This window comes from Phoca vitulina, unplaced genomic scaffold (genome assembly GCF_004348235.1).
Source record: "Phoca vitulina isolate PV1807 unplaced genomic scaffold, GSC_HSeal_1.0 scaffold5, whole genome shotgun sequence".
NCBI classification, from domain to species: Eukaryota; Metazoa; Chordata; class Mammalia; order Carnivora; family Phocidae; genus Phoca; species Phoca vitulina.
Genome location: NW_022589708.1, coordinates 52,697,449 through 52,711,288, shown reverse-complemented (window position 1 = coordinate 52,711,288; position 13,840 = coordinate 52,697,449). Strand labels below are relative to the sequence as shown.

Genomic DNA, 13,840 nt, shown 5'->3' with positions numbered 1-13,840 from the left:
CTGTGGGTCTTACTTCAGCTTTCCCATAAAGACAGTTTTCATAAATGCTAAATATGATTGGGGTTGATTGAATTGCAGTTCCCAAAACTGTTACGGCGCAGATGAAATCCCATTGGAAAACCACTACATGACTAACATCTTCATTTGGGAACACCAGTGCCCCCAAACCCCAAGTTTCTTTGTGGGTTTACAAGCAGCTTTCTTGGGATACATATGCACATACAACAGCAAAGTGATAATGAATGGGGTTTAATTTTTCTCCTTGTGTTTGTTATGTGTGTATTTAACTAAAAAGCAAGTGAGAAATAATGGTATATAACAACTCTAGAGAAATGATTCTAATGATTACAATTTCATAAGTAGTTAAGATCTACTCAAATTTTAGTTGATTTCTTATGTACTTTAGTTTTAAAAATGGGAATAGTCTTCTTGTAATAACTGACATCAGAATTCTAAAGGATCAGCTCCCTCTATGGAGAACACAACCACTTAATCTGATAAACTTTTTGGCTTTAAATTAATGTTCTTGAATCCATAAAACCTACTAAAAACTGTGTAGGTGACAATCAAGGTTCATTCAGAGATCACAGATGTGGAGATGTGTATGTCTAAACAAATCTTCGAAAGTTCCTTCAAAAAATGCATGCTGTTAAATCCACTTTTAAATTTCTCTGTCTCCTGGAATCCAAATAATCTTAAGGCACTTCAATTTTAGGAAAACAAAATCTTAGCCATTCCAATTTTTCATAGACTTACTGTATTGTATTCACAGAGTTAACTCTGCTCATATAGTGAGCCTATCTTCCTGCCTAGACAGGGTTTAGTGAGTATTGGAGACTGGTCACTGTCCCCTAGAATGCAGCCTCTTCTCTTCCCAGTGAGTTATGGGCAACCCCCTTCCTCAAGCCTTGGTGCAAATGTCTGCTCAGCTAGAGATAATATTGTGCTGCTTCCCTTACAGCCAGGCGTGGTCTTATGAGTAACTTCCAGCCAAGAGGATGCTACTAGAATCAATGGTATCTCAGCTCCCAGGTACCACTCTTGGCCTTTTCTCTCCCTTTCCTATGTCTGGAAATGGCAACAAATGGAAAAGCCAACTTGGACCAAGAGATGGAAAGTACAGAAGGTACCAGATGAAGATGGAGGAGCCTCCCTCCTAGCCCTGGACTGCTCACCCCCGGATTATTGCACAGGAGAGGGAAAAACTCCATCTTACTTAGTTCATGAACGACGGTTCTCTTCGTTACAGCAGCCTGGACTGTGCCAAATAACAGTGACTATTTCCTGAGGGATCAAAGCATTGAATATCTTTGGGTACACCATTCTTAATATAAGGAGATAGTTTTAATTTACACTGTGAATCCTGTAGGAGATGAGACCAAATATGTACTGATCCCCAGGGAATAAAACAAGAATTCCAGGTAAGAATTAATTGTTCAATAATGTTGGCTCTGGTTTTACTCCCCATTTTCCAGTAAGCCTTTGGAGGCTCAGAGGTTTCCTGACTCCAGGAAATGGTTAGTCAAGAACATGCCAACAAAAGATAGTTATTGGTAGTCATTATCATCCTTGGCTTTTCGTATTCTGTAGTGAAATTGCAGAGACCAGAGGAAAACATGCCTAAAGGAAAAAGTCTGGATGGAGATAACTTTCAACAAAAATTATCGGTACTTTTGTATCTGTATTGAGGTCTTACTGCCTCAGGTGACAATATTAATAATTATCCACCATAACATTGGTTAAGACACCAGATAAATGGGAAGCAGGGTACTAACACTCTGGCTTTATGAGTTGGTCAATGACCCATGTTTATTTAAAAATATTAGTTCACAGAGTTCCATAAGTCATCAATCATTTATTTGTTCTTTTCCTTCATTCTTGAGACTACATTATGTGTGACATATTCAAATGTGAGCAAAACAGCTGTAGTTCTCATCCTGATGGGAGTTTGCAGGTTTGTTCTGTGACCTCTAAACACTTCTAATCGTACAGCTCTTTCAGGGAAAAAGTTTTAATGCTCCCAAACATACATATTTATTAATTTAAGTATTGAATAAAATATTCTTGTATACTAAGTACATTATAGAATAGTCACTAAGATGTTTTAAAAGCTAATATTAAAAAATCCATGTACATGTAAATCTTCATGCTGCCTTCCCACATCCTGGGCGAGGGGGTCATCTTGAACGCACTAAACATCCCGCATTGATCTCTCTCCTCCACATCATTCTTTCAAATACTTTTCATAGTAAGTTTCAGGAAGTTTTTCACAAAGAGGTACTTCGTGTGAAATCAACAACTGGGCATACTAAAATCCTGCCGAGTCACAGCCCAGAGTGCTCAGGATGTATATTTAGTGCCTAAACACATGGTTTTCCACTGAGACTGGCCGAGAGAGCTAAGGGCCAAGTGCCCCTGCTCAGGGCCTGAGCTCTCCACTCCACTCCTCAGGCTAGCAGAGGCCAGAGAGGCTGCCAAAGCTGGAAACAAGAATTGCTTTATAAATTGGACACCATATTTGTACTAGTGTTTTCTTTATTGTCATAGACTGTTATGATAGACTTTGTAAATTGTGGTTGGTAGATCTGGATCACTAAGAGGCTTTCAGAGTTCTGTGCTAAAGGGGAAAAAAAGCCAAGAAAGCCCAGCCACAAACAAAAAAGGGGGAAAAACAGCATTACTTGTCTGACCAAAGACGGGCTGGGTAAACAGCACTTTTTGCACACATATAATGGAATATTGTGCTTATGTCTGGCATTTGTTACCACTGGATGGGTTTGATCTTTCAATAATGATTGCAACCTCACATGTCATTTTGTTTTATGGGTTCAGTCAATATCTATATTAGAACTAAAACTAAGATACAAACCTACTTTATGAATGCCTGATACTTCCATTCTATTTTCAGCATTGGCAAGAGAAATGAGAAATCGGATTATTTTGGCAAGATGTAAAGAATGTCATATTAACCAATAATTCTCATCAAAGGATAACACAGCTGGCAAATCACTCTTTGGCGAGGGTAAGAGAAGAGTAAGTCCTTGGGTATAGGAAAAATTATGGCAACGTGCCTAGCACGGTATGTGCGCTTAATAAACATGGCTTGATTCTAATGATAAGGTATGGATAACGCTCGTCTCCTTCCTAAAGATCCTCTTGTCTGGGGGAAGAAATGGCATGTTCTACCTCCAAACACCCATGGGTATATTATGACAGCTCCTTACTCTTGAAAAAGGATTGCCTGTGTATAATGTTATTACCCATGAATAAGGGTAAGATCTTATAAAAAAATGTGCTATTAGCAAAATAAAGTTCTCCTCATCCTGTGAGTCATACTAATCTGTAAATATAATTAAAACCGTGTGCCTTTAATGAGAAGAGTTGATTATTCTTGTCTGCCCACCAATCTTTCTCCTTTGGCTGGCCAGGTACTGAATCTCTTATAATGAGTGTTGCTTATTTGGAACGAGGCACCAAGGCCCCAGGGCACTCTTAAAATACTGAAAATTCTGCCATTATTGCTCATTTTAAGTACAAACCGGTTTGTTGTTCTATCTAGAGAGTTCACTTAGAAAGCTCAAAGGAAATGGGACAACAAACAGGTATTAAGTTCTGATTGGGCAGGTGGGGGCAGAAACTGAGGCAACAGAAGGTGTAAGATTGGAGAAGTGATTGGGCCACCAACACTCTCTCCAGCAGGATTTGTCTCCACTTAGGACATGAGGTAAGGCGATTACTTTTTAAAGATTGTAAACAAATCCTCCCAGTGCCATGTTCGAACCATTCAAACTATGCCCACTTATTTAAAATAATGTTATATAGTACTAAATTACATACACACACACACACTCACACACATCCAGTAAAGTCTACTCTAAGGGGTTTGGTCTCCCACGGATCAGGACTTTGCATAGTTACATCTTTCCCTTGTAAATGCCTCTGTAGAGTTTTCTAGCTTAATCTCCATAAGCTTTATCTGTGCCTTGTTAAGTTCATTTTTAGGGCTGTTTAAACAATATGAATGGAATTTTTCATTTGTGTTTCCTAATTGTTGTTTGAAATGGGGACAGCTAGTGATTATTACTTACTAATTTTTACAAACTGATTGACTTTGCTTGCAGCCTTTTAGTTCTTTCGAATTTACCCTAGTATACAATCATATCACATGCAAATTTTGCTTTCATATATGTATATGTATATATTCATATATTTTCTTATTTTATTCTCTCATATGATTACATTAGCTCGTGTATTCTGAACAATGTTAAATAATGTGGGGGACGCTAGGCATCTTTGTGGTGTCCCTGACTTTAAGAAAATGTTTCTGTTTTTCATCCCATTAAGCTAACTTTTAGTTTGAGGTATTTAGGAAAACATCAAGAATCCATCTGGTTCTGTTTTCTAATGGATTTTAAACATCAGAAATAAATATGAAATTTTGTCAATCACTTTTTTAGTATCTACGAGATGCTAATGTTTTTCTCTCTTGACCCATTAAGATGAACCACTTTTGCATTCTCTTAAATAAATGTTAATGGTATCCGTTTTTAATATTTTTTATTTTCAAAATTATCTTGGCTGATCCTATTCTTCCAGAAAAAAACCCCGAAGGATAATTCTTAAGAACCAGGACACCCATGAAATTAAAACTTATCTCTTCATTGTAAGGAGGTACAATATGGGTCAATTCACACAGTAAATTAGGAGATAGTAATTTACCTAACCAGAATAACCTTAATTAGGGGTTCTGTTTTTAAGTAATAGATTACCTCTAGTACATGTAAATCATTGTTTATAGATAGATTACCCAACATTTGGGAGACGGGATAAAAAAGCAGACCAATGAAAATGAAACATAAAACAAACAATAAAAATGAACAGACTAGCAGAGTTGCTGTTTCTATAGCCCAACAATTACAATATAAGACAAAAAGATCAAATTAAGCCCACGCTTTAAAATATATATCTACTGCATAAAGCTAAACACCTATACACTAAATTATAACAAAAATGTAATATGTATAACTGGTATGCTCTTATAGATATTAAAGCAATATGTATCTCATCGATTCTCTGATGCATTTGTTTTACATTTTAGTAACTCTGAAATTAAGATGTAAACAGAATCTATGATGATCATGTTTAACATATTTTTTGAGATTTTATTTATTTATTCATTAGAGACAGAGAGAGAGGCAGAGGGAGAGGGAGAAGCAGGCTTCCCGTGGAGCAGGGAGCCCGATGCTGGACTCGATCCCAGGACTCTGGGATCATGACCTGAGCCGAAGGCAGATGCTTAACCGACTGAGCCACCCCGGTGCCACTGTGTTTAATATTTTTGTCGACATTTCTTTCTTTCTTTGTGATGCATGAAATAATGACATAAGTTAAAAATTGGTGGTATCTTAGATTTGACAAAATACAGCAAATATCAACTTTAGATACAAAACAGCTTCATCTCCCTACCTCCAGTACATATCCTCTTTTCTTAAAATGCTATTATTATCTGTGAATCTTTTAAAAATAGACTAAATTAAAATGCAATTTAGATATAAGGAGTTTGACAACTTTAGGATTTACCCTAAGATGATCAGAGATAGCCCAGGGAGTTGCATACTAGAGGCTGGGATAAATGGATCGATGCAAGAATCCACACAGATGCGCATGTTAGTATGCAATGTGCGCAGGCAGGCATGCACTGGAGTCACTGGGTTCTACCCAGTTTTTGGTGGAGTCAGTAAGTAAAATAATTCCACAGCCGCAAAATTCTCAAGTGACTTTATTCAGAAAAGTAGAACACGCAGTTATTAATTGCAATGTTTCTCACTTGGAGCTGTCGGTGTAAGAGAAGTCACTGGTCTCTCCCATCCCCATCTCCTCCCTTCTCACTCAGCTCTCCTGGAAGATGAGAAGATGGACACAGAATTTCCACCTTGCCCACCACGTCACTTCCTGCTCTGCCTGCTTACCTCCTCACCACAGATGACAACAACGGACCACTTACAATTATTATTTTTTTTTTGCATGAGCTTGGTTTTTTTTTATTATTATGTTAGGTTAATCACCATACATCACATCATTAGTTTTTGATGTAGTGTTCCATGATTCATTGTTTGCATATAACACCCAGTGCTCCATGCAGTACGTGCCCTCTTTAATACCCATCACCAGGCTAACCCATCTTCCCACTAGAACCCTCAGTTTTTCAGAGTCCATCATCTCTCATGGTTCATCTCCCCCTCTGATTTCCCCCCTTCATCCTTCCCCTCCTGCTATCTTCTTCTTCTTCTTTTTTTTTTAACATATAATGTATTATTTGTTTCAGAGGTACAGAACTGTTATTTTTAACAGAGTCCTGGACCAACAGATGTGGAATAGGAGATCCTACCTTTACAAAACCAAATGTAAAGGAAATAGCAGGGTGTCCTATAAATTGAGGGAATGGTTTCTAGGGCAGGGAATTCACACCAGCAAACTGACCCATTAACTACCACAAACTATCTTTGTCCTCCTTCAATGTATGAATTTAAATGACTCCTCTTAAAAAAAAAGAAAGAAAAAGAGAAAGGAAAGGAAAGAATATGTGCATGAATGTCTCTAGTCATCCTAAGAAGCCACTACCAACTTCAAAAGAATTCTACTAATCTCTTCTAAAAATTCTCTTTAGCTCTTTTACAAATTATAAAAATGAAAAAGAACAAAGTCAAAAGCACTCAGCCAGTATTAATTTTCGGTATTAGCAGGGTCAGTGCGGACCCTTGACTTATATCCTCATGTGGACTCACCTTTTGTACAGCTGCTCGGAAGGCCTGTTTAATGCTCTTACACGAATCAGGTATTAATTTTGTTTCTTGACTCTCCAGAGTTGTATCTTGCAAATCTGCGTTTCCGTGGAGTTTGAAAATTCTATTAATGCAGTGAGTGTCATCTTCTGATATTCTATTAGGATCCATCTGAGGAAAAAAAAAAGGACGTGGAGTAATTATCATTGATCATTCTGCTATTTAATAAAGTGTGACTGACTTAAGGACAAAAAAATTCATTCTTACAAGAGTCTTTATGTCCCCAACAATTAATAGTGAGTACAGTTCCCCTCAAATTGGTGAAACATTGACTTCTAATTCATTTTTATGAGCAGCTATGATTCACAACACAAGTATACATGTGTGAATCGTGGGGAAATGATCAAAATTGTCTGCCAACGTGAAAGTCCTCATGGGGGGAGGACCGTCGAGGAAAATCATGTGTGGTCAGTGCAGGTAGAGAAAGCTTTTTCTCTTTAAGTCATACCCAGCATGCTAGGTAGGATGATGAAACTCACTTGGATATTCAAAGCATGAAGCCTACAAAAATCAGGTGAAATAAACACCATCTTTAGCCACCATGTTTGTCTGGCCTTTCTCCCTTAATCAATGTATATTTTAATCAGCCAAAGAAGGGAGGGAGAAATCCAGTTCCTAGGTCCCCCAAAAAACGTAAAGCCAGAAGCATAATTTCCCTTTGTGTTGAAACTCTCATCAGTGTTTCTTAACCTGGAGTGGTATGTCTGTCAGGGGGCAAAAGTTAATGTCACATGGGATGAAGAAGGCTGTATGGGGTGAGCAGGTTGTATGGATACTTGCAGGGGGAGATGCGAAAATTCCTACAACGTAAGGGATTGTCCCACCCAAAATATCCCCATCGAGTTGTTAGCTGGTTGTCTGCATACACATCTCTTTAAGTAGTACTCTTTTCTTGCAATTGTCTAACCCTTCCTCCTGAGGTTCTGATAAGCCCTTGTAGGAGTTTCAACTGCCAAGCAGAGGGTAGAGATAATTAGCTATCAATTGTTTTAATAATAATTGTTTAACTTATTGTCCTCTTCTTTCAAAAATTCAAGGGACCTTGCGTGCATTTGCTCATTAGTAGGTACAGACTGGATGAAGAAAGGAAAAATTATAGAAGTTTATAATATAAGCTCAGTGAATTAATACCAGCTCTCTCAGTGCCTGATTTATCTTCTTAAAAGTAATCAAAAAAGATGGGTAGGTTTATTAACCAATCATCAGAAATAAACTGGAAAGTACTCTATCCATATCTGAGGTTCTCAAAATGAATGATAACCTTTCAACACACGTGCACCCACTAATACAGATTTTATTATTTCAGTCTTGCATATGGGAGAGGTGTCCTTAACAAAGCAAAACTATTTGTAATCCATATTTATTTTTCATATTTTCTTTACAATAATCAGTATAAATCAGAATATTTGAGTTTTTATATAAGGAAAGCTTTTCAATCACACTTTTTTTTAAAAAGCTCACTTATGCCACTAAGTTTCCCACAAAATCAGAGAAGCCTGGGCAGCTGATATGAAGGGTCATTGGGTTCAGACGTCAAGAAGGAAGAATCATAACAAGGCCTCAGTTGGCTCACCACCAGGGAACTGCTGAGCTACAGGAACAATGTGGTGTTCGCGGGGAAATGCCTGGGGACCCTAAAATTGGTTGAGCTCCAGGCCTGCTTACAGACTAAGCGCCATCAACTGGAAGCAGTGTTGTCCGCCATGTTGTCACTCCTGGAAGTAGAGTCCGAGCACCTGTAGCTTCACGGGCTCACCCGGAGCTCTTTAGAAATGCAGACTCTCAGGTCCCTGGTGCGCCGCCTGAGAATCTGCATCCTAACTAGATCCCAGGTCCTCCCTAAGTACATGAAAGTTGGAGAAGAAATGCTTTCAAATATGAAATGTACAAATATAGATTTTCTGCTCTTAAAAACTCTCGAAATTTCCTTGGACACCAATTTTAATTTTTTTTTTTCACAAGCAATAGCAGTTAGTACAAAACTCTTGTGACAATAATAATGGCTAGTGATCTGATGCAAAGAAATGTAACACAAAGATTTTGTCCCCTGTCTCTTAAAAAGTCTCCACTTTTTGGTGGCCCAGATGCCACCCCCAGCCAACTGAACCCACATCCCTGAAGGTAGGGGCCAACTAAATCTCTCTCCCCAAGGGCTTCAAATGTGCGCTGGAGAACCACTGTTTAGGAAGGCAACACGAGAACTAAAACATATATAAAAGTCATCAATTGTTTTCCCAAAAGAAAGCGTGGCATAGTTAATTTCGATAGTCATTTATTTTGTTTATTTAAAGGCCATACTTTAGAAATGTCTTGTTAACCTGCAACCAGACGTCTTTCTTGTTCCAGTGTCTTGTAGCTCTCCCTTGTCCAAAATGGAGACCAGGAGAAAAGAGAGGAGTTGAGGAGTGGGGGCTGGCAGAACACACACACCAGTGGGGGCCTCTGCTCTGGTAGTCTCCATGCGGGGAAGACCCTAGGGCAAGGTGTGGGGCACCCCACGGTGCTGGTCCAGTGACTGAACAGAGGACTTTCCTATCCCACACCCTCTCTCTCTAGTCTGGAGAGAGAATTTGCATGACTGAAGAAAATGCTACTTTTTAGTCTAGTTTAGCTACTCATTAGATAACTTCCATACTGCAAGTTTCTAGTGTTGTGAATCATTTGAAAAGCTTCTTCAGTCAATTGAACATACCAGGCACTGGGTTCGATGCTGCCAGTGATGTAGTGAGCAGAACAGGCAGTCCTTCCCTTCTTGAACATACTGTACACAACAGAGGAACGCAGAAGCTCATCAAAAAAAATTACTGTGAACTGAGTTACAAATGACTTCATTGTACCTAGAAATGTCTGAACGTATTCTATAAACCTTGAATATCTGATTTAAAAGACTTTAAAATGCATTTATCAGATGATGTAGTTCATCTGAAATGAAAGTCTTTAAAAAAAACACACTTCCTTGAAATGTGATCATGTGTAGGGTTAAATGAGGCAGGATGCTTGACATTTGTGCTACTTCGTTATCTGTTTTTTCAAACAGGCAGCCCGCACACCTCCACATGAGAGTCACACCTCCACATCAGAGTCGCAGTAGTGACTGCTCTCTAGTTTGGGGAACAAACACCCAGGGAGGTTGGTGTGCATACTGGGCGTTTGGGGGAAGGAGTTCAAAGGGCAATGGAGATTGAGTTTTCTGAAAAGCTTACCTTGTAGCTAAAATCCAAACTTTGAATATGGTTATATGGATGTTAAAAGAAAGAAAAAGAAAGAGAGAAAAAGAAGAAAGAAAGAAAGAAAGAAAGAAGAAAGAAAGAAAGCACGCGCATCAATTTTTCAAGCAACTTTTTGGAAGTTTTTTTTTCTTGTTCTTCTTTGCAAACCAAAGTATGAATACTATGTGGTAAATATATAGCACAAACCACATGTTATTTTTTCTTTGGCAAGGTTGGTGGAGGAAAAGCCAATCTACTTTAGATCTAGTACTTTTTTTTTTTCTTTTCAATCTGGGCACAGGCAATCTGCAAACATTTGGGAGCCTGATTCATTTTTAACTATTCAAACATGAGTTGAGAAGGGGAAACATTTTTTAAAGTCACTGTAATTTTTACACTATTCTGGGCATTCTTCTAAATGCATATAAAACTAAATTAAGTGGGGTTTTTTCTTGAAGAATTACATAGCAAACCCCCCCCCAAACAGAAACAATAGAACTGGCTCCTTTTTCTCTTTTGTTTACTATAAACTGCAAACATGTTACTTGATCCTAAATGATTTCATTCTAATTCGGATGCATTCAGAAACCCCAAGTAGTTGACACTTACGACTTTAGTGGAACTAAAAAAGGTATCTCTTATTTGCTACCAACTTCTAATCTGAAGGAGTTGACATGAGTAAAAATGTTATATTAGTGATGGGTCAAATCGAGTCTACTCTCTTAGCTAGTAGAAATTTGAAAGAGGGCCTCTGGCATACGTAAAAGTGCAAAGAATTGTAGAATGAACTCCCACAAACCTATCACCAAGCTTCAACAATTATCAACCCATGGCCAATCTTGTTTCATCTATAAGCAACCACTTCCGTACCCCGAACCCTCCCCACCTATTATTTTGAAACAAATGCCAGACATCACAGCATTTCACTTGTACGTTCCTTCAGAAAGTATCTCCAAATGATTAGGACTCCTTTAGGTATCAAAGGTAGATACTATATACTCAATAAAACACAACCAAATCTAGTGGTGTCTTCCTATGAACACATTGCTCCTGGTATAACTTCTTTCTAAAGAAGATGCCCCTTTAAAAGTGCAGTACAAAAATGGGGTTCGGGAGTAATGGCTAATATATTTGGCATAAGTTTTAGAGAAACCCATTCTTCATGGCATTTAGGAAAACTCTACCTATAAAATCTGATGACATTAAATCTACAAATGAAAATTTTCTAGGTAGGCTTACTAATTGGTCTTTTACTTTGGAAAAGGGTGTTGAGAGCTTCACTATTACTCATGTAACGTTGAGACTGCTAAATTACAATAAGTGATCATCAGACAGACCCCCGAGCCTACCAGACCATTAATATTGCTGTGGAGATGCAGAACGTCTCTCCTAAGAGCCCAACATGCCACTCTTTTCTACATGGCCACACCCGTTTCCATGGTTCCCATCAATCTAACCTGCTCATCTTCCCTAGAGCTCATTCATTCCCCACTGCTCTTTCGATGCTGAACACTCACTTCACAATTACTGCTACGAAAATGCCATATTCCTAAGGTGTTAGAAAAGATAAAAAGTAGTAGAGAATGATTGCATCTTTTTTCCTTTTTCTGAATGCTGCTCTCTTGTTTGACTAAGAATTTTAAGTCTTTTGTTATAGGTACCAATCTGGCACCATGCAATGCACATAGTAGGTGGATATTTTATGAATTGAATTAATGATCCTTAACTCCCATTCCATAGCACTTAATAGTCTCATCTGCAGTGTAGACACTCAACAGATACAGACTTTACATGGAAGGAGAACACTGGGTGGGAAAATGGGTGAACCACTCATTCTTGACTGCATCACACTCTGAAGAACAAAAAACATTTCATCACTTTGATATAGATGTGTGTAATCTTTGTTGCAAAAGTTGCTTTGTTAAGAAAAAATATATCAATAGGCAAAGATTATTTTTATTAAGATGCAAATACAAGTGTCCTAAAGTATTGCTTATAGTATTTCTACCTTTTTTTTTAAGTAGATAATCAAACTTGCTCTATAAAACACAAAACAGTGGATAATGAATATTTAACAGAAAACCTATGATTACAAGTAACGGAGTTCAAGACTCTGGCCCATGTCAAAAACCCATACAATCCAAGCAATGCCGTGTTTGGATGCATTCAATTTGGTTTAGTAATCACCTTTGAATCTGAAAACCAATGAAGTCCAAACCCAACTCTCTTTTCCCATAAAAAAAAAAAAAAAATTGCACAGTCAGCCCTCCACTTCCTCTGAGAAAGAGTTCACAGCACCAGACAAGAACATTTGAATGAATCTAACCAACTGCACTGCAATTTCCAAGAAAACGCAAGAGCATAAACCACCAGAAAGCATAATATTACAGATTTACCCCTTCCTTTCTACTATCTTTCCCTGCAGTTCCCAGCCCTCTTTCTCATCGTTTAGAAGTTTAGTTATTTGCTAGATTGTAGCGAGGCTGTGTCAGGGGTGAGAACTTCACCACCATCACACACCTTGCTTCCTTCTTCCGCCCACCTCAGTGGGAAGGCACGGGGTCCTTCCCTCCTCTTGCACCCCGCGCGAGCGGAGCCCCTGTCCCGCAACCTGTCTCGCACTGTCACTTGGCCCATCAGGCGCCTTGGGCATCTCCACTGGGTGCTCCAGCGGCTGCCTGCAGTGCAAGCACCGCGCGCGACCTTCGGCTCTGCGCTCCCCTCCAGCACGGCGGCCCGGAGCCCAGCTGCAAAGCAGCCAGCCCCACGAACCAAACCCTCTGCAGGTGGTGGGCGCGCAGGGACAGGGTTGCCGCCTAAGCGCTCAATTTTTCCCCTAAGTAGACGTTAAGTTCATTCTTAGCTCCAGATTAGAAATGGAAGGGGTTGTAGGGGGAGTGTGCAATCATCCATTAGAGGTGAGCGGCCAATGCTGCGTCGCGGGGGAAATTCAAACGCAACAGGCCCGGCGAGCCCAGCCTCGGCCCGCTGCGGGGCAGGGGCGGGAGCGGAGAGCAGAGGCGAGCGCGCCGGGCCCCGCGCCGGGCTGTCCCCGGGCCGAGCCGGACGCACCCTCTTTAGAGTCACTCTCCCCTCCCGAATATGCAAGATCTGGGGAGCCGAGCCGGGCGGCCGGACTCAGTTTCCCACGAGTGCGGAAGGGACGAGGTGGGCGGACCCCCGGGGAGGCGGGCACTCACCTGAGCTCTGAAGTAGAGGAACAGGGCGACGCTGCAGACCACCTGGCCCAGCCCCAGTCCCAGGAAGGCCACGAACATGGAGCGGGAGGCGGCGGCGGGCTGGTGCGGCGCGGGCGGCGCGGGCGGCGGGGGGACGTGCAGGGGGCCCTCGTGCGGGGCGCCCGAGCCGCCGCTGCCCATCTCCTCCGAGCCGCGCAGGTACTTGGTGTAGTCTCGGCTGGCGCGGCGCATGGCGCTCGGCCGGCTGGCTGCGGCGCTCGCCTCCCTCGCTCGCTCCCTCCCTCGCCTCTGCCCGCGACCACCTCTAAAGACGGCGCGGAGCCGGCGCGGGGCCAGGCGGGCCTCGACGTGGGGCGCTCAGAGCCGGGCGCTGCTCGGGGGGCGCGCGGGCGAGCGGGCAGGGCGCCCCGCTACCCCAACTCTTATAAACCGCTGGCGAGGGCTGGCCTCCGGAGCCAATCAGCCCCGGGCGAGGCTGCCTCTTCCACTCCCACCTCTGGCTCCCCTTCCTTCCTTTCTCCTCCCTCGCTTTCTTACTCTCTCTGAACGGCCTCCTCCCCATCAGCGCTCTCAGAGGGTAAGGGCCGTG

At 41.1% G+C, this 13,840-nt stretch overlaps 1 protein-coding gene across 1 annotated transcript in view; it reads right to left on the bottom strand.

Annotated features, from left to right (window-relative positions):
- Nucleotides 1-13,482, bottom strand: part of TNFSF11 (TNF superfamily member 11) — a 31,075-nt gene extending 17,593 nt beyond the window's left edge. The window contains exons 1-2 of the mRNA XM_032402485.1: nucleotides 13,252-13,482; nucleotides 6,786-6,953 (exon numbers count right to left, since the gene is read on the bottom strand). Of these exons, the coding sequence (XP_032258376.1) occupies nucleotides 6,786-6,953; nucleotides 13,252-13,482 (399 nt within the window). The remainder of the gene's footprint in view (nucleotides 1-6,785; nucleotides 6,954-13,251) is intronic.
- Nucleotides 13,483-13,840: the final 358 nt, after the last annotated feature.